The sequence below is a fragment of the Pieris brassicae genome, chromosome 4 (genome assembly GCF_905147105.1).
Source record: "Pieris brassicae chromosome 4, ilPieBrab1.1, whole genome shotgun sequence".
NCBI lineage: Eukaryota > Metazoa > Arthropoda > Insecta > Lepidoptera > Pieridae > Pieris > Pieris brassicae.
Window position 1 is genome coordinate 13,003,317 of NC_059668.1, and position 26,853 is coordinate 13,030,169.

Below are 26,853 nucleotides of genomic sequence, written 5' to 3' on the forward strand. Positions count from 1 at the left end.
TGTCCAAGCAACTTTGCAAGTGTCACGCCGATCCATCATATTCATCCATCGCTAATCGCAGTTCGTTACCTATTTTGTGGTATTGGTGATTGTGATTTACAGGCATTGTGGGGAATACCAAGTGATTTCATGCTAATCGATGGCTCTTTGAGGAATTCCGTTGATTACTGAAGGCGGTCAGCGCGTTCCCGCTATTTCTGGTGACTCATCGAGACTTCATAAACTCGTCACTATGGACACGGACGATGGTGAATCTTCAAGCAGCGGGCCTATGTCCAGCTTAAATAGCTTATTTTCTTTCACAAGTCCCGCTGTGAAGAAATTGCTTGGGTGGAAACAGGTAAGTCAGATCATTAAAAACAGAAAGTGATCTACCGCAAACAAAGTTGCATTTTAGTTATAAAGATAGGTTGTATCTTATTATCATTTCAACATTTAAAAGTTCTGATATTTAGAAACTTATTTTATAAATACGTACTTGGCAAAGGCTATTTAAAATTCTAGTAGTCTCTTTTTTATCCATATAAAAGAAAGAGCCAACAACTGTTTTATGTCTATTCCTTAAAACTTATTTAAAAGTATATGCATAGTGTTAGGTATGTGTCTTTGTTTCTAGTTTAGCTTCACGTTATTTCTTTATGTCAGTAAGTAGTTTTAAAAAACTTTGTTTACCCTTGTAAAAGCATACTTTGTCTATATGTACTTATATACATTAGACTTAATGGCAAAACCATGTTAATCAATAAAACTTAGTATGTTATTTATACATTGCTGAATTTGTTTTTAGAAAATAGAGATGTTTTTAAAATAAGAATTTAATTGTTGCAAATGCAAATTTGTTAAGACGGCTGAGAAGCCTTAAATAAACATATAGAACAACATGTTAAGGGTAGATAATACAACAGTGTTTCTCTATGCATTTAATAGTTAAAGTCAAGCAATGTTTTTACATTTAAAGAAGATTAAAATAAATTAAAATAAAAAAAAAATTGGATGATGATTTATAGACAATTGTGCTGTATTATTATACTATATCCAAGAGGATTAAATCAATAATTAAAAAGGTATTGAAACTTTCTATAATTATTAAAGTTATTATACCTTTTTTAGACTAAATATAATTAATTCTTTGTGAAGATGTATTTATTAACATGTTATTATTTCTTATGCAAATAAATATATATATTTATAATGTCAGGCATATATCAAATCAATGTGATTAAAATCACAAGCTAGTTAATTTTATTTAATAACATTGACTTGGTGAAAGTATAGCATATTAAGAGTTATAAAAACTAAAAAAATAATGATAATCATTTAAGACATAACAAAATTAAATGACTATTGAAACATTTATTATTTATATGTTTCTATTAAACTGCTAATCTATAGATATCTTGAGAGTACTGAGTCACTTCTATAATACAAGTATTTGATTTTCTCAGAGAAATGAATCATTTGGTTATTTACAAAATATGTTTTACATGAATGAAATGAGTTTTAATGAGCTCTTATAATATGTAGTTCTCTAAAGTAGTAGTTAGTACAAATTCCAAAAATAACTTTGTAATAATTTGACTAATATTAGTTATTAGTGGTTAGTTAAAACATCATAAAAACTCTTTCCTCCTCCTCCTGTTGGAAAGTTGAAAGTAACAATAAAGCGTAATTCAATCGTAACATTTTAAAACAGGAAAACCCCCCCCCCCCCCCTCCCCAAGTTCATTGCATAATACTTGAACGAAATGTAAAAAGAGCAAAACGAAATTAACAAAAATAAAATTACAGTTAACTATGTACACTTATACAATTACAAAAGTAACATCTATAATAAAATAATATATTTACGATGTCGAATAAAAAAATATTATTTTACAAAATTGACGACTGAACAGATTGAAAGGATATATGGTGAAGAGGTGTTATATAGTAAGAAATGTATTAAAGCAAATAATAATTTTATTACAGGGCGATGAAGAAGAAAAATGGGCAGAGAAAGCCGTGGATAGTCTGGTTAAGAAGTTGAAAAAACGAAAAGGTGCTATTGAAGAATTGGAGCGTGCTTTGTCGTGTCCTGGAACACCCTCAAAATGTGTAACAATTCCACGATCATTGGATGGCAGATTGCAGGTCAGTCAATCTTAATACAGTAATCCGCCATATAACGAGTTTCCGTTTAACGCGATTACCGTACCCCATGTTACGCGGCATTTCTTCCCTATAACGCGGAGATTTTTCAATTTATATTTCTGTAGTGTAAAATTTATAATGATTTGTTTTGCATACCTTTGCTCCTGTTTCAATTGTGTTGTTATAAAAATGAACTAAATAGATTATTAAATACGTTTCCTTTATTTTTTGAATTGTTAAATAACGGTTTTACGAGTATACTCCTATGACGCGATTGCCGGGCGGATTAGTAGGGTTTGTGTTGCTAAAATGTACTTGCAAATGTCTGAACTACATGTAAGAAAAGTATAGTATAATCTGTACATATATTATAAAGAACTGGTTTGCACAATTCAGGACTTACTGTTAAGAAAAACACTTTTTGAACGGATTGAAGCTATGTATTATTATTAAAACTTATAGTTATTTACTTACTGTTAAGTCAAAAATATTTTAGTTTATTAAATATATAACATACCATAATGCCAATAAAGTCCGAACTGCCAGGAACATCGATTTAAGGTTGGGACACACACATTAGGTGTATATCAGCCATTGCTTCTGTATTTTTGAAGTTATACTTCTTTGGTGCGTTAGGGAAATATATATGGGAGTAAGTTTTTACGCGCCTACACCGTCACAAAAAACCGACATCCTGAAGTAAGCTTCAGTCAACATTTTAGTTTTTTCTTAGTGTTGTAGAATAAAATGTTTGAAAACATTTTTATCTTGTTACGCCAAAGAAGTATAACTTTTAATGCGTGTACATAAGTACACACAAGTTTTGTAAACACATGACTGTTAATACTTTGGAAGATCACACTACTACACTACACAGTTTTACAAATATGTTATATTTAAAGTTACATTTCAGGTATCCCACCGCAAAGGTCTACCACACGTGATTTACTGCCGAGTGTGGAGATGGCCAGACCTACAGAGCCACCACGAGTTGAAACCCCTAGAAATCTGCCAGTATCCCTTCAGCGCCAAACAGAAAGAGGTTTGCATCAACCCATACCACTACAAACGGGTCGAAAGTCCCGTACTACCTCCAGTCTTAGTTCCTCGACATTCCGAGTTCGCCCCAGGTCATTCATTGTTACCTTTTCAAAGGACCACCGAACCGTCTATGCCCCACAACGTGTCCTACTCGGGGTCAGGTTTCCCACCTTCGGCTTCATCCGAATTACCGGATACACCTCCACCGGCTTATTCCCCACCGTCCGATGACTCCGAACCCCCCGGGGAAGTCGCTCCAGTTTCCTACCAGGAGCCTCTCTATTGGGCCTCCGTCGCCTACTACGAGCTGAACTGCAGGGTCGGAGAAGTATTCCACTGCAACTCGCACTCGGTCGTGGTAGATGGATTCACTGATCCGTCGAACAATAGCGATCGGTTCTGCCTCGGCCAACTGAGCAATGTGAATAGGAATTCGACTATTGAAAACACGCGACGTCACATAGGAAAAGGAGTTCATTTGTACTACGTGGGCGGAGAAGTGTACGCGGAATGTTTGTCGGACGCTGCGATATTTGTCCAAAGTCGGAACTGCAACCATCATCATGGCTTCCACCCGTCCACAGTGTGTAAAATCCCACCAGGCTGCTCGCTAAAGATATTCAACAATCGTGAGTTCGCGCAATTGCTCTCGCAGAGTGTTAATCACGGTTTCGAAGCGGTGTACGAGCTGACGAAGATGTGTACTATCCGTATGTCGTTCGTCAAGGGCTGGGGGGCGGAGTATCATAGGCAAGACGTGACATCCACGCCCTGTTGGATTGAAATTCATCTGCACGGTCCGCTCCAGTGGCTGGACAAAGTTCTCACTCAAATGGGTTCCCCTCACAACGCGATTTCGTCAGTGTCTTAGCCGAGTTATAATCTCACAAATTATCTGCATTTTTTTTATCGTGCCATTTTCAAAATTCCCAAATCGTGATGTCTCACTGTGTTGACATCTCAAATGTTAGACGTATTATATCATATTTTTTATAAATCGTAGCTCAAATTACGTGTCCAGGCTTAAGGAATGTAACGTAAGTATATGTATTAATATAAAGACATACTATAGTAATGTTTATACTCGGGAATGTATGACAAGAGAAGATATTATTTGTGTAAATAAAATGTTCGCGATGTTTTTTTTTTAAATAGCTCATGCTTTATTTTTATTACTGACAGGGTTACTAAAAAGATCAAGTTCTCCGGTGTCATGTACACACATTATATTCCAAGTAATAATTTAATTTGCGCTCCTTAAAATAAAATAAAAAAACCACATTCAGCCTGCATATTAGAAAAAAGAAATCGCAGGAATATATGAAGTCTAGACTAATGACGTAAAAACCGGAGTAGTTCCAATAATACCACAAAGGTTCCTCAAAATCTGCATAAACATATACTGTAATTTATGCTGATAATATAAGGAACAAAGATATACGTTTTATCTGACACTGTAGGCTTATATGTTATTTTGAGCACAATATTATATTTTAAGTCGATTTATAAGCCAATTCGGCATGGACAGCGCGGCCCTATTTATCGGCTAAAGAATTGTGATTTGATATTTTTAATTTGTAAATAATTTGGATTTTTAAATTATGTTGGGGCCACGCACTTTATTTGTATGTTTAATGTTAACTATAGATAGCTTACCACAGATATGGCGAAATATCGTGGTTAAAATAGTTCCAATAGTGTAGTACCCCTTTGTAATAAAGGGCTAACATGTTATCTAGTGGTCTATAAAAGACAATAATACTGTTAGTTTCTATTTCGTGACTTAAACTCTTTCTGTAGCTCATGTCTGATCGTCGTAAGCTGGAACATATGTCCAGCGCCACTCTTTTTACAATATAAAATTTGGTGCCGATGTGTCTTGATCGGTCCATCTGGTTGGTGAACGCCCGTTCTTTGTGTTACAAACAGAACAGTTGTGAGCAGTTTCACCAAGTTCTCATCGTCTGCGCGGTATTATTGGCTTTTAGATGTAAAGCGGGCCAACGTTATGACAACTAGCTAGGTTCTAGTATTATTCAATGAAGCAATGTCAATACTGTATGACGTTTGTCTTGTAGTCCAAAGACAATGTATCTGGTACATTATACGGCAGTTACGGATTTTATAAGAGTTATACTATCTCATTAAAATGTCCGTTATTTTAAAAGACCCAAGATGAATCTTGAATTTAGCTGAGACTCAATTTGTTGCCCAATATTTGAGCAAAACGTTAAACGTTCTGTAGACCATAAAATTGTATATGTATGTAAAAACTGTATTCTGAAGTATCTACATTTTCTGGATTATGACAGTTGTTATATTATTTGAAACGTTTTATGAGTAATAAGGCAAATGAACCAAAGTAGAGTAATTTCGACGTTTTAGCAGAGTTTGACGATAAATTTAGACGTTACATGAATTTTACTTTGTTTTTTTAATTTAAAGGAACAATAAGGCGCCGTTCAAGTATTACTTAAGCAGATTTAAGGCATTTACTCAAACATGCCCCCCCCTCAAAAAGTAAGCAAAGCTCTCAAAAAATAATAGTACAAAAATGTATTTTAAAGGATTTCTACAAAAAATTATTGTGGGTAATATGTGTAAAAAAATTAATTAATTACTGTTGACGTAATCACCAATTAAGTAAATCAAGGAACCCCCTCGCCCCTATAGTGCTTACGTAATACTTGAACAGCCCCTAACAAGAATGTTTTTAGATAGCTCAAATGAAATTTCCTTAAAGTTCTATGGGCAAAAGTTAATACAGAGCTCAAAACAATGCTAGGAACTCGTAAATTGTATGTTTTTAAAATTCGTTTTAAATCAATACTATTGTATAACTTTAAACTACATACTAAATTATGAATAAAACTATTGACATTATTACTAACATAAATTGAGGGTACATTAAAAATTACCAACGTGTAGGAAATGTGAATTTTCTAGTCGTTGGTAATTTTTCGACTTTTTTTTTTGGACTTTCATATTTTACACATTACAAATAGGTGCATTCGGCCAAATCGGGACCGCCAACTAAAGATTTTATTGATCTCAATTTAATATATAAGGTTTCTTTAGTTCCTACTAAAGATTCTGGCGCGTCCCAAACTAAGAATTAACTAGACAATTGTGACATACAGTGCCTTTACTTGGGAAGTTGTGTTTGTCTCCTTTTGTCGTATTATGAGGGAAAGAGATGCAATATGCTCTATGTAGAAGTTAAATCTGCTTAGGTGTTGCTTATAAGACCGCAAAGAATATTTTAACAATCACTCAATCGTGTGCCTATACAATATAAATTGTATACCGTCCGTAATGCCTATTTGAATTGTGTTATAGCCTATTCCAATCGTTATTTTAGTTAATTTCTGCATATTTCAAGTTACAAAATAGAGGGTAGTCTTGTCATTCTGTACTAGTGATATATAATAAAAAAAAATGTCTAATTTAACTTATTCATTAAAAGAATTTGTCTTGTGTGGAGAATAATTTCTAGACGTCGTTATTGCGTTTTACACATGTACAACGCCATCTATTGTCATGAATTTTGACAGATGTATTGTGACATTAATACTTTTATTTAATTACGCTAGGTTTAGACAAATTGTAGATTAATAAGTATCTTAAAGTAAAAATTGGGAAAGGCTGCAACATGAAGTATTTTCAGATAACATATGTTAACAATAACCTATTGAAGATTTGAAGATTTTAATCTGTGCCTTGTGCAAGTCTATCATAAATTCCCCGTCACATTTAGTGCCTGCAAACTGACAGAATGCCTTATAAATTGTATAAATTGTTTTATAAATTAAATGAGTAACATGGAGTGGAAAGGAAAGATGTAAAATGAAAATTATTATTTTGATATTAAAAAGTTTATGTATTTAGAATTTTAAATACAATGCTAGCTTGTAGGGATTGCCTGACAACAGCGATTCCGTTTACAATATTATATGTACTACGTAAATCCAACTTTCATACAAACATTGATAGGTTTAATGACGTCTGGTTCATTGGAATCATTGTATTATTTATTATAAAACTCTTTTCCATTCGAAATGTTATTTATGCATTTTTTCACGTAACGATTGTTTATATTTTCTGTATTGGACTGTTATACTTTCGTATTATTTTATCGTAAATGGCTGTACTCGGAGTTAATTATATTATTGGTTAATACAAGTTAAATAACTAAAGAAGGGTACAACTCCTCCTTTTATCAACTTTATAATAAAAGACAAGAACTTTTTAAGTCATTAATAACTTAGAACCATTAATTCGTATTTAAGGCCTTTGAGTACGGCCGTTAGATGTATGTTATAGACAAATAAATACTGTTTCCTCTAAATTATGTTGGTGCTTCTGAATTGTTTATTGTAAATAAAATGTGATTTTAAAATAGAAGATGTAACGAAATTTTGTGTTATAAGTCTAGTTAGGAGTTTTTTTTTTAGATGTGTTTTAAAATTACCGATTACCGATAAAATGCTCAGTGATTATCGGTAAATTTTTAAAGCGGTACTGTGTAACTCCCAATAACGATTGGAATTTAAATTGAGCCTATACTAGGCGATCTCAAGCTAGCAACATTATCACTACAGATATTTAAATAAATATGGAAATTGGGTACAAAAAATCTATATAGAAGTCTTCGATCGCTATTGGTAATTACTAAACATAGATGGTGTTATTATAAATATAATGTACAGTGATAAAATAGGTGTACAATTTGGCTGCATGTATTGTTTGGGCTCGTGTGGGAAATTTAAGAATCTTTTGTGTGATTTTACTTTGTCTAGCTACAAATGTTTGACACAATCAGACAGGGTTAGTGTTACGCATTTTTTAAGGATAAGGAATTAAAAGATGCCATTGTTCGTGTAACTTTTATCATATTTTTCTCCGTATAATAAAGTTTTCTTTATTTACATTTGGGTGTTTTTTGTATGGTGCAATTAGCTAAGCTGTGGATGGTGGTTTTAAAAAAGTATCACCACGCTTTTGTCCCGAAGGGGTAGGTAGACAGGCAGATACCTCTCTCTTCATCCACTTTAAGGCCTTTCAAGATGCAAACCGTTATGGGAACTTCTAACTTGTCCCTTCTCTAGTACGTCCTGTATTTGGTCTAGGTATCTATGACAAGGCCTACTTAAACCGACTTCACCTTCCACGATTGCTTCGTATATCTATAATCGTTCTTCATGGCCAAACCACCTCAGCATTCCCTTTAGTATCCTTGTCTTGTCCTCTTTGAACCCTCGCTGCTCACCCGTCTCACTATAACTTATCCTATCACGAATTGATACACAGTATGTCAATGAATATGACAAATGCAATTACTAATTGATTTACTACGGGACTTTTTCGTATGGCTTAAATAGATTCGATTCGTGGCGAAATAATTATACAGAGGATACAAAAGACCGACAAACTTGTATATTTACTTATAGACCCGTATCTGTACCTTATCTGTCGGGCGTTACAACTAATTGTAACTTGGAAAGCAATATAATTGTATAAATTCGAAAAAAAATATATTACATATTTCTATAATTAAGAGTTACATTTTATATTTTTAATGTCGCTGTGTGTATTTTAAATCGCAGTATTGGTGAAATTGTGCATTAAATAATTACTACATCAAGTTGGTTTACAGTATTTTGCGCCTACCAAAAATTTTATAGCAATCATACGAAACACGTTACGCTAACAGTCATCAAACAACATCAAAAAAGGAGGTTTATGGTGGGTGGATCCCAAAAAAGCGTGGTAGCGCTAAGAGTGTCTAAAAATTCGCCAAAAAGCATGGGTGGGTATCTTAAAGTGTTCCTGCATTTGAACACGCAAACTGGCTTCCAAAAATCTTTCTAACGTATCCAGCTCTACAAGGCACAAGTACGACCTCATATGGAATACTCCTCACATCTCTGGGTCGGTACTCCCAAATACCAGCTTCTATACCAAATTTAACAAAGGGCTTGTCGAATTGTCAATCTTTAATGTATTACTGATCGACTTGATACTATCTCTCTACACAGAGACATTGCATGCGAATTCTTCAAAATGTACTACGGAGAGTGTTCTCGTTTCATCACCGCACAAGCCGCATTATTTCAAAATCCCTTCAGCATCACCGTGATGACTGGAAGACTTCCAAGGTCCGCTTCCCAAGACATTTTCTTTTACGAATTGTAGAATCGACTCCCTGTGGGGATCTGTCCTGGGATATATAACCTCCAACTGTTTAAAAAAGAGCATAATCCTCCCTGAAAGGCCACCCCCTATCCTATAAAGAATTAATATTAAGCATAGTTTCTTGAATTTATGCAGTATGAGGACTTTCATGTTTGTGAAAGAAACATTTACGCAATGCAATATTTGCTTATAATAGTATTTTCGCGACACCGTCAATGACACGTTGGTACTATGTATTCTACAAACGTCTGTCGATATGCAGTTGTTTCACTACTGTTACGTGAACGATGACTATGATATAAATTGCGTAACTAACGCTTCGTTAGCCATAATATTATCGGTCTTTAAGTTTCAGCGTAAATGTGTAGTATTATTACTTATTCATATAACCCTCAAACAGGATTTTTATAGAAGAGGAGGACCGTACAGTTCAGCAGTTAAAAATGACAACCGCAGCAAATTGTAAAGAAATACAGACAATATATTATTTCATTTATTTAAGTACACCACATCATATATAATGCATCTGTAGTGTAAGTTACAATCTATCTATTCTAAAATACATTAAAGTTGTGGTGAACAGAAATAATAAAATATTACTCCAATATTAGTTTTTATTATTTAGCGCTTAACAACGCTTTTTTTAATTGATCAGCCACATACCGAACATACGAAGCTATGGATAAGTGGTCTGTTTATTCTGTTATATTCACGAAGAGTTTAAACGACTGCCTGAACCATATATCATGTAACAAGCAAGGCAATAATGACATACCTACACGAGAAATGTATCTAGTCTTTAGTTAATTACACATAGGACACATACACATAAGATTGCTAGCATTTTATTTTATTTTTATACTAAACAAACGAGTCCAAATTTTAATAAACGACGGACGTAAACAAAAACTCACCAAGACACTGAAATTTTAATGCAGTTGCAGTATTTTTTGCTTTAAAACTCTTCTAGCTAATCAAAAATATTTCATCAGGTAACATTAATACGAAATTATTACTTTTGTAGTGGAAATGATGAAACATAAATGGTCATTGCAACTGTATCTAAGTTGTTATTATGGTTGTGGTCAGGATTTATTATAAATTAATGTTGAACCTGTCACACGATATTTTGTTTAAAGATATGAGATGAGGTAAACTTTTCCTTTAGAGTATAATCGTATGTATTTATAAATATAGAAAAGTCTCTTTATACATCTAGGTAGAAGAGCACAAACTGAGGGCTGAAAATAGCCACTAACATGCTGTTACAAATTCAGTATTTAATATATTTATCCATTCATGATTCATTCATCATTACCATAATGATGAAAGTGCTAAATAAGCCACTAGCCCATTCTCTATGGTCACGGTGCAATAAATAAAAAAAGAAATATTATTGAGTAATACAGATTATACAATTTGGAATTTATTTTAGTTTTTACTCTTTAACCTAATTAATATTTAGCAACTTGTTCATAATCCTGGTACATGATCTTTGATGGCATCCGTGTTTTTATGGGTTAAGTTAATGAATTTATAATGTCAATTGATCAATTGAGATGTCATTTAAACTATTTTAATAGCCGTAAATTAAGGCCGTCTGGTTAAAGGATAATGAGAATACATAATGTCATCCATAAAGTCAAAGTCCAACAATTCTTATACTCTGTGACACAACTTGAACGGTGTAGCTTTTTAAAGTGTTTTAAATTAGAAAATTGTTTAGAATAGCAATAGCAATTGTATACATTAGGAAATAACCGTGTATTTGATATATACATATTAGGAAATTTCTTAATATATAATATAGTTGTACAAAATATATGTATAAAATAAGGTATTTCGATAAATGGACGTGAACTAAAAACTTTAATACGATTATTAAAATTACATAACACTTAAGAAACCACCTAGAGGCGCTGAAATAATTGTAGATGGCGTTCATATGGCAGTAAAGTCGACTTTGAAATACCTCGAGTTGGTTCTCGATGCCCGTTGGACTTTCAAAGCTCATTTTGCAGCCCTGGCACCCTAGCTTGAGTCAACTGCAATGGCTTTAGGTCGTATAATGCCAAATATCGGTGGGCCAGGCGAGGGCTGTAGGCTTCTTTATGCTGGTGTAGTACGTTCGAAAGCTCTTTATGGTTGTCCGATATGGGCGGATAAGTTGACATTTTACAACAAAGGTATACTGAGGCGGTCACAGCGTAAAGTTGCCATTAGAATTGCGAGGGCATACCGTACAGTATCCTGTGATGCAGCATGTGTCATAGCCGCCACTCCACCTTGGCACTTGGAAGCTCTGGCTTTGGGAGACATTTTTTGGAGAAGAGCTGAAGCCAGGAGTGGTGGTTTTGACCCACCTCTGGAGGTAGTCAAGGTGTGGAAGGAGGAGTATCGCCGCTTAATTTTGCAAGAATGGAGGGAAGAGTTAAGTGAATGTCAGTTTGGTTTACATACCGTTGATCTTATTCGTCCCTTTTTGAAACACTGGATGGACCGAAGGTGGGGATCGCTAACCTATCGGCTCGTGCAGGTCCTCTCTGGCCATGGATGCTTCGGAAGTTATCTGCATCGAATAGTTGGAAGAGAGGCGACACCCGCTTGTCATCATTGTGACTGTATAGATGATACGGTGAGGCATACAGTGGAGGAGTGTCCGGCTTGGGACTACTTTCGCTCGGTGCTTGCTGATAGCATTGATGGCAATCTGTCGCTTCCACTAATTATTCAAAGAATGGTGGAAGCTGACAATGACGGTCCTTGGAATGCCTTCAAGGCTTTTTGTGAGGCCGTCATGAGTCAGAAAGAGAATGCGGAGCGTCAGCGTGAAAATGATTCAGATGCTCCGCCAGTAAGGAAACGACGACCGGGGCAGCGACGCCGTGTTTTCGCACGTCTGCCCTAAGTTAAGATTTGGAAGATTTGTGTGTGAGAGGAGTCATGTGACATTGTGGCATTCGCGTTTGGCGGGGGTAAGGATAGGGCTCAGCTGTTACCTGCCGTCGCCCTTTGGCGAGCTGAAGTCATCCGTCAGGTTTAGTGGGTAGGGTTTATTAAGTCTGAGTCCCACATAATCCCTGCTGGTGTAAAATACCGTAGGGATATGCGTAAAAGCATTTCCTGACGAAAAAAAGAAAAAAAAGGTGCTTGATTGGAACCCGCCAGGAAAGCGGAAGCATAGCCATCCCAAGTAAACCTGGCGTCGTACAGTTGCAGATGAGGGAAGGGGTTACCGGCTCGGAAAGACTTGAAAGGTGAAATACGAGGATTAAGACGGGAGGCCATGGAAACTCACTGTGGTGTTGTGTCACCCCCTCTGCCTCATTTAGGGTTATAAGATATTACGTTAAGTTAATCTCTTTGAATAACAGCTTCGTGTAAGAAGAAGCTACTATATGTAGCTTTAAAATTAAGCTCTAATTGAAAAAATATCAGTAATCTTTGAGTGAGTCAGTGAAAAGTCTAAATAAAACATCGTCGTTTAGAATGACTAATTAATTCAATGTTTAACAATCTAATTTATTGCATAGTCCAAGAGCAATGAATTGATTGAAACTTGTCAAGTTTTAAAATTTAAAATTGTGATTCAATATAATTTATTTTCAAGACAAATATACAGTATGTACAATATACTTACTTACTTCGGTCTAATACCCGCAGCTGAGTTTCATTATCAAAAGTCAAGGCAAAATACAAAATACCATCCGTATCACCTCGACGTCCGTCGTTCCACAACTGAGCGTTTTCTAAGGCAGTTTTTGCCGCGCACCACCACTATGTGGAACCAGCTGCCCAGTGAAGTATTTCCGAACCAATTCGACTTAGGGTCCTTCAAGAAAAGAGCGTACCAATTCTTGAAAGGCCGGCAACGTACTTGCGAGCCTTCTGGCAATGTGAGTGTCCATGGGAGGCGGTGTCGCTTCACATCAGGTGAGCCTCTTGCCCGTTTGCCTGCTATTACATTAAAAAAAAACCTACCTAGTATTCAAATGTGTGCGTGTACGTGTACACACGTAAGAAGTAAAACTTCTTTGTGACTTAATATTTCGAAAAATGATCTACTTTATGCACCTATAACGAAATTTTAAATAATGTTAAATTAGATAAAGTTTAACAAAAGACTTTTATTATCATAGACATGAATACAAATAACACAATTATTTCATTTTACCTTATTACTACTAAGAATTTTACAGAATTTCATTAATTGTAATAGAACTATTACTATCATTGTTATTATATGTTTGCTATTAATGGCTTCGAATCTCTTCGAATCAACCTTGGTAGGGACAAGAAAAATATTGCGCGTAACGGAAAAATGTGACGCGTAACCGCAAAATGTGACGGTTTTTTTTTCCAACGCCGATGAAGTTTCACTTTATTAATAATTATAAGAAATGTATAAATAGAAAAATAATTTAAAAAGTTTGGTCCATGTGTACCTTTAACGCAATACAGCGAGTAAATGACGCCATCATTTCCTCGCTGTATTGCGATACTTATTCGTTGAGCGAGGAACGGACCAGCTCTGGGGTCGCTGGTGCTATCCACCAGGCTCCAACTCTTGAATTAATATCTGTATACTTGAACCCCACGACCCCAGAGTCTACTCCAAATGTCACTAAATCAATGTGGGCGGAAATACTCTTATATTTGATTGAGTACTTTCGTTTTTAATAAGTTCGAATTAGGAGAGACTTTCTAGATACTTTAGAAATGCGCGCAAATGCGCTTTGTAAAACTTTGTATTTGTATAGTGTTGTAACACTGTACATAATACTTTGTAGTTGAAGCGCAGACAAAGAACATCGTCAAGGTGACCCATTTGGCAACTCTAAAGGGAAAATAACATACAACCACATGACTTCAGTGATTAAATGGTTGGTTTTTTTAAGTTTCAGTGGTCTAAATTTGTTTTCCAGTGAAACAACAACAACCGAACCTGAAGGCACAAATATCTAGTCATCTGTCAAAACGAAAATGATTTATTTAATTGCTCATTAGTATTCGTACAGATATTTATTATACACTATCTAAACAATTACATTACACAAAAAAGCCAAAAACGGTAAACACATTCAAACCTAAACCACAGTAAACAATTTTTACCTATTTATACAAAAAATATGTATATTTATAATACATTCCAAGATGCATTGATCATTATTATGTGTATTTCATAAAAATAACAAAGCCATCAAGTTTTTTTTATATTATTTTTAAAGTATTTTTTAGTTACATTAAATAAAGATATTTTCTGATAATTTGTGTGTCTAAAGGTATACGACACATGAGTTACGTAAATAATTTGTATTAGACCGAGGGATTTGAGATAGTCGAGTTTGTCTTGTATTGTATGAAGAAGGGGTGTTAAGCAGTAAAAGCGACAATAGGTCAGGACAGACGTATCGTTTAAGTCGTATCAGGTCGTATTGTTTACTTCTACATTCCCCGGATTTAATACCAAAGTATAAAGTTATAGCTACTATACTTCCGAAAATCCTTAAAACTTAAGAAACTTTTTTTGAATGTTTTCTATTGTTTCAATGTATTTCTTGGGGACCAAACAGTGCATGCATATTGTGGGCACCTAACAAAAGCAAAGTACAGGCATTTTATCCAATTTATATTCTCAAAAGATTTGTATACACGTTTAACGAAGCCAAGTTGTTTATATGCTTTTTTTGTTATATGAAATATGATTGATATATTTCATAATATAACTTTTGTTTAATATATAAAAATACTTGCTTGCGATGGGGACTTTAGACGCCCTCGACCAGATCCATGGGTCATAGGATATAAGTCAAAAGTCATATCATAACTATTTATAGTATATTGTCATTTAATCAATATCATCTGATTTTTACCTTTAGTTACATAAATAAATGATATGTATGTGTTATATATTCTATATATCTGCTGGCTCTGTACAACGAGAGCAAACAATGTCTATGGCGAAAGAATGTTGAGGTATTTACCGCAGCTAATACAGCTAAACGTCAAGTTAAAGTTGTTGAGTAAAAAGTTGAAGAACTATTTTTATATGTTTTTGTCGCGCTTCTAAGCAATACTGCTATTGATACATGAATACAAATCACAGTGGTTTTACAAATAAAAAAATATTATAGAACACAAGATACAAGTATCCTTTATTCCACGTCATTAAATTTAAATAGGTAGATATCCCTACTCATCGGTAAAGAAGACAGAGTGTAGGCCTAGAGAAAAAGCCCGCGTAAAAAACTCTCGGGACTCTTTTAAAATAGCAAATCAAACTCCAAATATTCATATAGGTAACTAAGTACACTCATGAACGTCAGAAAAGATGTTAATATGATTCTTAATTTAAATTCACTACCAGTTCGTAGTGTCACATATGTCAGCCCGGCAGATGGCACTGAATTCGGTGCTTTCATACTACGTTTATTATCCTAATCGCTTGAAATATCATGCAGGACAACGTCTGTCGAGTCCGCTAGTATATATAATGCGTCAATAAAATCTAATTTTTACCTTAATTTGTGTGAATGTTTATATTAAAACAGTACGAGTCATTCAAAAATATCTCTCAGTCTATAATTGACAAGGGACCGGTCCTTAGCCTTGCCAGCGTCTAGATCGTTCGGAAACAAGGGCTGAAGAATCTTGACGCATTCTTTTACGCACTTCCCATTCTAATTTACATTTACACTTAGATATTGCGTCCAGCGTAATTAATTACTTTTTACACACAGTAATCTTTTAATGTTCACTCCGCGTTGTACGGAAGTAAAACGATGTTAATCGTTGTGAGGTAAATAAAGGCGTATTTTCTTTAAAGCTCTAATGATTAGTGACGCCTTAGTCTAAATACTACTAGACTGAAGTAAATTGGTGGTTTGAGCATGCCGCCAACTGTCATTGGTTTAGCTGACGATTTTCTTTCTTCTTCTGCTTAAACAGAGTACAAAATATTCATAGCACTTAATAATATGAATCATAATCATACCCCACTTATATTTTATGTTTTTTTTTTCTATAGAACAGGGGGCAAACGGGCAGGAGGCTCACCTGATGTTAAGTGATACCGCCGCCTATGGACACTCTCAATGCCAGAGGGCTCGTGAGTGCGTTGATGGCCTTTTAAGAATTGGTACGCTCTTTTTTTGAAGGACCCTAAGTCGAATTGGTTCGAAAATACTTCAGTGGGCAGCTGGTTCCACATAGCATTTTATTATTATCTAAAGTTTTAAATCTTTTTCCAATGTTTAATTAAACTTGTCTGTATATAGGTATATAATGTAACAGGTCTTTGGCTATATTTTTTGGAGTAATTGTTTTTTTGTGGTATATATAATGTAATTTAGCTTACCTACCTCCTTAGTTAGCGGTACGAAATAAATAAATAACTAACAGACTACCAGGTTTATGTTGTGATACCTGAAGACTACTAAAATGGCTGTATTTTAGGAAAATACAGTTTTTGAATTTGAACGCGCGTAGGACAGTCTTCGTGGTGTGGAAAAAATCAAGATTTAATAAAAATATCGATTGCAAAGGAAAATAGAATGGTGCCCAATAGGAAGTATTATATAGTGTTAATATAATATAATAGTATGATATAATGTTAATTTTATTTTGTAAATTTGACATTTAATAACTTCTATTTACGTCAGAAAACAATATAATCTAAATGTTAAATTTGCTGTTGAACGTAAATATTGTCTTAAAAATAATGTTTTATATTATTATTTATGCAGGTTCGTTAATTATTTACAAAGGGCAATCGTATAAAATTTACAACTTTCTAAATAAATAAAAATACTGTTTATACGTAATTCGATATTATAATAATATTTATTATTACAGTAAAGAATATAAATAAAACTAACATTGTAAAGGATGACAAGTCTGACATATAAGCTACTTAAAAAAAATATAAAATATGCATTATGTAATACTAATTTTAATCACTTATCAAGTATTGTAAGAAAAATTCCGAAAATTAAATATGGTAAAAGTAAATAAAGTAAATTTCCTATCCTTAGACCTCAAGAGGATGCTCACTGGGCAGAAATCGTTGCTGAAGAGCCAATCGCCGAAACAGAAGCCTATTCTGAGGCTAAACACAAACGTAAACGTTTAAAGTACTTAAAGATTGTACGACCGCTATAATCATTGTATCACTCTCGAAGGCAACTATATGGAATAATCAAATCAAATCAATCAAATTTAAAATAACGTGTATGCATAAAATTATACAAGAAAATATTACATCACAAATTTTTAATACATACACATCTGTTATATTAGAACATAAGCAAGCTGGCAAGGGAAAAAATTAAACAAGCAACGACAAAATAAAAAACAAAAAAAATAAGTTGGAAGATTTTTGTACAATTTATCAATATTTTCTTTGACGTTAGTATTAAAGTATTTAGAACCAATTCGACTTTGGGTCCTTGAAGAAAGGAACAATTCTTAAAATGCCGGCAATGCTCTCTCTAGCCTTCTGGCAATGTGAGTCCATGGGTGGCAGTATCACTTAACATCATAACTCCTGCCTCTTTGCCTCCTTTTACATATAAAAAAGTTGTGGTAGATTATTAACTTTTCAGCCCATCTATTATATAGTATAGAGTCGGGAAGGCTTGTTTCTTCTTACAGACAAAAAATTAACAAGATGTAAGTAAAGTTATTAAGTAAAGTTTCATTTAAAAATCTTTAGATACATATTTTATTTAATATTTAACCTTCATTAATCGAATTATGTGTCCGAATAATTGATATTTCATTTGACATTAACAATCAAACACCAATGAGGGATCTATTACAAAACCACGCAAGGGCTTTGTAGACCGCATAACAATATCAGAAGCCTGTTGTAACGAAAACAGCGACATTATAAATACAAGTTACGGCCAGCCGCGCTGAGTGTGTGAGTGGACGCCATAGACAGCGCCGAGACCGGGAAATTTTGACATTTGCATTCGGAAAATCTGCCGCCATGTTCGTTTTGAAGGTCAGTTTTGTTTTGTTTTAAAACGTGAATTCTAAATTTAAAAAAATGATCTTTGATTTTTCGATTTCGATTTTAAAAATTTGGAATTTAATGCTTTGTTATTATAATTTATTTTGGCATATAAACAGGCCGTAACTTAAAGACTTCATAGCTTTTTAAATTACGTACGTAACGTGTACATATTTCAAAAACATTCTAGTACAAAAGATTTACGAAAGATATAATGCGAGCGCAACAGATACCGTGACAAATAGCAAAACAATATAATTTCGTAGCCTGCGTAGCGTTCGAAGAATGTCCAAATCCATGCACTTTTAGTTTCATTAATAGAATGCACATATATATTTATGTACTAGCTTCTAAAATATTGTTTTATATTTTCTGTTGCAATGTTTTCGTTTCGTTTTTCGTATTAACTGCATATTTTAACTCTTTAGTTAATTAGGAATTTAAATTTGTACTGTGGTTTTGTACATAAAGGTTAAGTTGGGTAGTGATTTTTGGTGTGTTATATACATTAAGCAATAATAATAAAAAATCGTTATATTTTGATAACTTTATGTAGAACTATGCTAAACTCCGTTCCGTATTAAGTTTATTTATAAACACAAAAACTCTGCTTCCTCATTAAATTATATGTAATGATTATCAGTCTTGATAACAAAAATATTATACAATTTACGTTTTTGTATGAAACTAAATATTTCCATTCTAATTTATATCGCAAAAATATCTTAAGGACGTGAACTTTTGTTGCTCTAGAAACGTGCCAATAACACTTAATATTCACAAATTATTTACGTTGAATGTTCTTGGTATAATAAAATATATATATACTAGGCTTTATACTTTCATATTTTTAATACTAAACTAACACGATGAAGCCGATTAGCTACGTTTAAAGTTCCTTATAACGCAAGAACATTAAAGGATATTAATAATTGCCAATGTCTAAAGTAAATATGTGGGACGTATTAGGATATATTTGCTAAATTTGCATTTTTATTAATGTGGATTATTAAAAAAAACAGTCATAAAATAAAATTATAGGGTGTGTATTTAAGTTTTCATTCTGCCTCGCGAACATTCAAAGTAATGATATACTAAGATAGAGAACATGCCATGCACTATGTCAATCACCGGAGTGATCTGGGTCGTATAATAGATTTTTGATATGGAAGTATTAGTTATACTTTCTTCTATCCATAAATCATTGGTCGGTTATAGTTAAAAATTTTGCTATACATACGTTGTCTAACTCCTATCATAATAGTGTAGTGTTTTAATTACAAAATTATTCAGACGCCTGTGAATATAGAAGGAATGCTTCGTGTAGGCGTGTCCTTATGCAATGAGACCTAAATTATTGACCAGTTCGATCTAGGCTGGCTAGGAAGCAATCATGTTGACTAAGCTTAATTTTATGGAATTTGTTACCAAATGACATAGTTACTAAATAGTTAAAATATTGACCTTATTATCGATACGATTGGAATTTAAACTATTCATATAAAAGACATAAACGCGCGCCAGGATAACTCTAAAATTATACCTATAAAAAAATTGTATTTACGTACAAAAAATTCCACAGTAGTTGTAGAACCTTCAGTTTGTCAGTGTTATTTAGTAAATAATTATACTGTTAATTCTAATTACAACTATTTTTAGGAGAACATTAAAATTGTGAATTGATTCGGCCGTATTACATACATAGTTATGTTAGTTTACTGCTTCATGTATAAGCTTAAAAAAACTAGTTTTACTATGATACTCGGATTATATGTCACTACTAAAATCAATGGTCCGGTTTTTTAGAATAAATATTATTAACGCACAATGGACACTGAAACTGACTTCACACTATACTATGTGGAGTTCGTAGTTAATCAAAATTAAACCTTTTTAGTACAGCAACTTATTTTCAAACCCGGTGACTCGCCAGACACACGTTAATTACTTACATTACGTGAAAATCGGTACGACCTTGAGCGTAACAATTTGGAATTCCACAGCAGGCGTAGTAATTGTGAAATGGAACTAGGCCAAGCTCCCGGCGTTGCCCAAACTTCTCTATGTAGCATGCTAATTGATACATTTTGAATTGTAATCGATTGTTAGTGGAATTTCAATAAGTTACTATGTAAGATCCCATTTATGGTATACCACTTTAATTCTTGCGAACCACAATTTTAATAAGCAACTATCTATTGATGCAATAAAAATCTTTACGAATTAACTTACTGACAGTAAAACTTTGTAACTGATCAACAACTTCTATGCTTGTCCTACGCTTGCTTGTTTATTAAAAGGTTTTTCTTTTTCCAAAAATCAGCATTTAGATACGATATATATATCCAACAGAACATTTACTCAAAATACGAAGCATTAAGATTTATATCCTACTGATAATTCATTGAATTAAAAAAAGCATTGCGTTAAAAGAAATAACATAAATTCTTCATCTTTTACAAAAAAATTATGGCATGACTTGAAGCCTCTAGAACCGTTAGAAAGTAACATATATTAAATATAAATATTCATCAAAAACTGACAAAAATTACTTAACATCTCATTTGTTGCTTCTGTTTTTTTAAAACGATTGAATCTTATTAAAGTATTTTTTATTGACAAGCCATGTTATATATAATTTAATGACAAGGATACGTAAGGAAACTTTTTGGCCATTTCGCCACGTAGAACGGATAAACGAGCAGCGGTTAACAAGTAGGATATACAAGGCAATCGTGGATGATGAAGTCAGCTTGGGTAGGCCATGTCATACATACCTGGACCAAATACAGAAGGTACAAAAGAAGGGACAAGTTAAAAGTACCTATATGTAGAATAACTGAAGAGCATGCATTTTTACCATAAATGGATAAAGCGAGAGTGGTACATCATGACCGTAATAAGTGGAGATCCGTATTCTCAAAGGCGCAGATATATAAATACAATAAATAAATAATTGATGTAACAACCAAATTTACGTAATTATTGAACGACAAAACCTTCCTTCAGTTGCTGGTACTAATATATCTGACAGCTGATGCGAACCATGTCACGGTTAGCGACATGAAAATATCTGACATTATATTAATACAAGTTTGAAATTATACAACCTACGCACAGTGCTTTTTGTCATAGATAATTAAAATTTCTTGACAAGGCTCAGGCGTTTGCAATATTTCAGATTTGTCGAATTATAAACTTAATAACCTTTTAACTAAACTATTTACGGAACAGTTGTTTAGTTTAGTGTAAATCTTTTTGTAAACTTTTGATCAGTCCGTTAAATATACTTTTAATAATATAGATAAGAAATTATTAATATTTTAATTATTATAATTTAACTAATATTGCAGATATACGAGGTCTGATTAAGATTCAAACTCTTCTACCCGATATCATTACGAGTCGTGATTTATACAAGCAGTCATTTAGATAATCTAATCACAAACGCCTTGTAATAGAAGCAGTACGGTCGTAGTAGAATTGGTATAGTAATAACTACTAATTCTACTACATTTAGTTTTGCATTCCTGCATACATTTTTAACTTTTGTAACATTTAGTGCATGTTTAGTGCTAAACATATGTGAGAAAATGTAACACAAGAACAGAGTATCTTCTCTTTAATAGAGAGTGTAAGTAGTGTTATAAGACACTTTCTTATGTTAAATTTACACATGTACATATTAAAATTTGTATTATATCTAACTTTTTAACTTTTGAGATTATACCTAAACCATAAACAATTATATTCGCCCGCGAAATAAACTCAGTATATCAGGGCTTGCAGTACAAAGACTTTTTGACATGATCTTAGGTATTAGTAACAGCTAGTTAGTCTCCGAGATTAATAGTCAACGTAACTTGTCGTATGTTTTACTACGAGTGGCTTGAAGCGGTTTTTTTATATCACATTCCATTAATAATTATTCAAACACTGATGTAGACTGTTTTGCAAGTGATTGAATATAACAAGGCCACCTTGTCAGCTCCCTTGTACAGGTTCTTTGTATAAACATTGCCTTCTAAGCTTTTCTGTCGTAATGCGTCATAAGGGAAATACGCGCAGTCATTTAACAAGAATTAAAAGTTAATTACTTCCAGAAATCTCGTATCTTTATGGAACTAATCGTGTAGATATTTTACAAAAGTTGTAGTTTCAAATAAAATTAAAAACATTTATTCATATAGGTAACACAATGTACACTTATGAACGTTAAAAAAGAAATATATATTAAATGCTTCTAATTTTACATTTACTGCGAGTTCTCAAATCCAGGGTGTAGAACGGAAGAGAAAAACTCTCAGTCGCTCTTTTTAATCGGCATGTTTTTTGTTTTACAAAATGTTTCTAAGGAGCTACAACCATTACACCTTGTTCCACAAATATTTAGGGCTCTCTCGGTTTAAGGATATTTTTGAAAAGTATTGCCAACTGTAGTAATTGATTTATTTGAATAGAAATATGGTTAAAAACATACTATATTTTTTCTTCAATGAATTGTTTACAGCGGTATGTGTAGAATCATTATGATTATTGATATATAACAGCCGGGGGGGCTGACATTTGCTGACTTTATTGTTGAAAAGGTCGCCCAATCATGACGAAAGGGATCCCACGCTTTAAATAATTTTTATCAATACTATACCCGTTTTAATAATAGTTTGATTTTTAACTATCGTGTAAATCGTACTTCATGTGAAAGATATCTCAATTCAATAGAAATATTATGTACATCACTCATAGTATAATGTTAAATTAAATTGTTTAAAGTAACTGATTTTTTAAAGAAAAGTGTCATACTCAAAAACCTACTACCATATTTGATAGATTAAAAACGTGCAAATATGAATATCCTCGCGGGATAAGCAAAGAATATCTAAAAGAATTAATAAGTAAATAAATTAAATCTTTAAATATCACACTGAGTCACTTCCGCAATTACAACTTATCAAATAAAACTATCTCAAGATTAATCTTTCCGCGTTCAAGGTCACAACATTCATTGACCAGTTCCATTTTGCGTAGTTTACGCGGTTTTAAAGTGATTTCAATATGTATCGTACACATGTTATACTTACTGTCATAGGTAACAGGTACATAGTATCGTGACTAATACATGATTTGAATTTATTAATTATGTAAGTAATGTTTAATGAATATAATTTGTGAAATGAAAATTGAATTTAATAATTATTTAATTTTATAACAGTAATATAAGTAAACTTTACAATTTAATTGTGTTTATAACTACAACACACATTATTCGTATTAATTTATAGCATTAACTTATAAACATAATCTAAATTGAATTAAAATAATTAAAGATAACGTATTAACTCATTACTGAATAATGTTTGATGTAATTAACAAGGACAAGTGTAACGTTTTTCTAACAACTGACTTGTTACAAAAAGTTTAATCAAAAATTGATACACTTGATCAATATCTTTCTTCATATTTTTCTTTGATAGTCAAGGAGGTTTAGCCTTTCGTGTATCACTTTCACGATAGAGACTAAGGCCCGGCCGCACACATTATGTGGAAACTTTGACGGTTTCCTTCCACGTGACATTCGTAATCCATAAGTCGATCCATCGATGCAAACTCAATCAATTCAATAAAATTTCAGACACTACTATTCGCTGCTGTATGCGCATGCGCATCATCACAGCAAGGGCCAACAACGACTCCTGTTCCTATCTTAAAGCAGATAAACAGGCAGAATGATGATGGCTCCTACAGCTTTGGTTATGAAGCAGCAGATGGGTCCTTCAAGATAGAAACAAAGTACCCGAATGGAGATGTTGCAGGGAAATATGGATATGTTGATGAATCCGGCAAAACTAGGGAAGTGTCGTATGGCGCCAGCAGTCAGAGAGGATTTGAACCAGAAGGTGAGCATTACTAGATATTAAGTAACAATATATTTTTATTAAATTGCCATTGACAATATAATGTAAAAATGATAGACTCTTAATAAATACCTTAGATATAAAACAATAAATTTACGGACCCAACACGACTGTGGGTTACATCATTACTTGAAAAATTGTCACATAGCTATCAAATTATTCAATCACCTTCCAGAAGTTACAGATCACAGCCGTGTGCTGCTTTCAATATGGAAAAGCAAAGTGTCTTAATGTGCAAGAGTTTTTATCATAAGTTTTGACAACAAATTGAAATATCTTAACTGTTCTTTTTATGAAGACATATCCATTTTAATAGGGATTGTGAGTTTTTATAATTAAGCAATCTGAATGTGCCGTTTTCTTGGCAAATAAATGATTTGTTATATAATACTTTTGATAATAATAAAGACAACGTTAATTATGAAATCTCATAAATGTGTGGGGTAACTAAAAATTTTATAAAGTGTATTTACGAAATTAATGTTCTTATTCTGAAATAATTTTACATAATTTCTTGCTCAGTACGAACGATATAATGTTAAAAAATTTCGTATATTTCAGGCACGGGCATAATGGTACCACCACCAACACTTAACGATCCGTCAAGCCACAACGCCTTAACCGACGGCCAAGAAGACGATGGCCAGTACCGGGAGGACCCAAAAATATACGAAGACCCCAAATACAACGGCCGAACACAAAACCGACCAGCTTCCTTCAGGCAGTTCCAGAAAGCAGTAGAGCAACCACAACCGCAACCACAAACTTACCAACAGCAACAGACATACCAACAGCCACAGACTTATCAACAGCCACAGTCTTACCAACAGCCACAGACTTACCAACAACCACAGACTTATCAACAGCCTCAGTACCAGCAACAGAATTACCAACCAAACTTCCAGTTCCAATCTTCACCTCAACGTTCAAACCTTTTCTCCCAGCAAACAAACCTTGATGTTCAGTCTCCGCAAACCTTTCCACAAAGCCAGGTCTTTCACCAGCAGCCCCAATTCTCCTACCAGGCATATACCCCACAACCTTACCAGAACTACCAAAGCCAGAACTTACAAAACCAGAACTTCAACCCATTCTCCGGACATCCAGCTCAAAACTTTGACCCCAGTACTGGGTCATACTCTATTAACTTCACTGGTTAAGCTTTTAATTACAATGGAGATTTAAGTCAAGACTTTCGTTTATAGTATACAAAATAATACACGTAATACCTAAAGTATATTTATATCAGAAAAGAAATTCATACAATCCCTAACTCTGTTTAAAATGCCTTAAACATTTAAAGCCATTCAGAGATGTTGAGAGGTTTACTAATGAGGCAATATAATTTTATGTAAAATAATTAATTTCACTGTTTTTATTTAGTATAACTAGCGCAAGAATGAATCCCTTATAATCTTTGTACTGATATAGTGGCAATAAGTTATGATAGATACACATAACACTCGAGTATATATTATTCTATAATTTATTCTCTCTTGTACTACGTATAAACATATATAAGTAAATATATATTTAATAAATGTTAGGTTGTAGACAAAATGTTTTCATATGTTTAGATGTTAGTTAACTAGTCAATTTAAGTAATTTGAATTGAGTAAGTGATATTTAAACTAACTCTGTTTATAAACATCACTCTACATCTTTATTTTATCCAGATTGTTCACCATATTTTATACTAAACATATACAACTTGTGATTTTGTAAATTCGTTATAAATTCTCGGATCAAAAAGCGTTCATTTACCACATGTATTTTCACTGAATTCTATATAAAGTACGCATGCGTCAGGACTAAAATAATAATAGTGATACCTTAACGCAATTTAGTTCGAAACTATTTTTAATATATTAACTTCGATTATATTTTACAAGGCGTAAAATATAAATCGCCCTAGGTTTTATAATTTTATACCATGTACCATATTATGTTTAAGAAAGTTAATATTCGAATGGAATTTAGTTTGCATTTGGAAACGTGATGGGGTTACGAATGTTCAATAAAAACTTATGTAATACTGTGTACTTTTTCTAGTTGATACTTTCACTAAACTACTATTTTTTAGTTTATCGGAGAACCAGAATTAAAAATAAGAGGAATACTTAATAGTTTGTTAAAAGATGGATGACCATATTGGCACACTAGTTGATAAAGCCTATAAGCCGCTTGGTTTTGTAAGATGTGTCAGTGAACATTTTTATGATGTCAACTGTATGAAAGTGATATTCTATATTACATATATAGAAATGTTTTTGAAAAAGCCGGCAACGTACTTACGAGCCCTCTGACATTTAGAGTGTCTATGGGCGGTGGTCACTTAACATTAGGTGATACTCCTGCCCGTTTGTTCTATAAAAAAAAAAACACAAATTAAATAAAAACATAATACTCACGAAGACGCATGTGAATATTTTAAAATTTATACTTTAGACTTTCGAGAAAAACAATACGATATAATCCTTCTAAATGACATTATCTCAGATAAAATTAGTTACCTTCTAGTAATGAACTGTCTACCAGACTCGTAAACGTGATTTG

General features: G+C 33.2%; 2 protein-coding genes across 2 annotated transcripts; both read left to right on the top strand.

Moving 5' to 3' along the window:
- Positions 1-9: 9 nt before the first annotated feature.
- On the top strand, positions 10-8,101 carry LOC123708771 (protein mothers against dpp). Its single transcript, XM_045659648.1, has 3 exons — positions 10-340; positions 1,969-2,130; positions 3,044-8,101. The coding sequence occupies exons 1-3, from the start codon at positions 233-235 to the stop codon at positions 4,040-4,042; spliced, it is 1,269 nt and encodes a 422-aa protein (XP_045515604.1). The 5' UTR covers positions 10-232; the 3' UTR covers positions 4,043-8,101.
- A 10,137-nt stretch (positions 8,102-18,238) lies between these two features.
- LOC123708855 (activating signal cointegrator 1 complex subunit 2 homolog) lies at positions 18,239-26,332 on the top strand. The gene is made up of 3 exons (XM_045659791.1): positions 18,239-18,373; positions 24,015-24,279; positions 24,859-26,332. Exons 1-3 carry the CDS (start codon positions 18,359-18,361, stop codon positions 25,455-25,457), a joined length of 879 nt encoding a protein of 292 aa, XP_045515747.1. The 5' UTR covers positions 18,239-18,358; the 3' UTR covers positions 25,458-26,332.
- Positions 26,333-26,853: the final 521 nt, after the last annotated feature.

What these genes read in the sequence shown, in the direction of transcription:
- LOC123708771 (XM_045659648.1), top strand. Translation starts at nt 233, where the DNA reads ATGGACACGGACGATGGTGAATCTTCAAGCAGCGGGCCTATGTCCAGC. An exon ending in AATTGCTTGGGTGGAAACAG is followed by an intron (nt 341 to 1,968) that starts GTAAGTCAGATC and finishes ATTTTATTACAG; the next exon opens with GGCGATGAAGAAGAAAAATG. An exon ending in CATTGGATGGCAGATTGCAG is followed by an intron (nt 2,131 to 3,043) that starts GTCAGTCAATCT and finishes GTTACATTTCAG; the next exon opens with GTATCCCACCGCAAAGGTCT.
- LOC123708855 (XM_045659791.1), top strand. An exon ending in GAGAGGATTTGAACCAGAAG is followed by an intron (nt 24,280 to 24,858) that starts GTGAGCATTACT and finishes CGTATATTTCAG; the next exon opens with GCACGGGCATAATGGTACCA.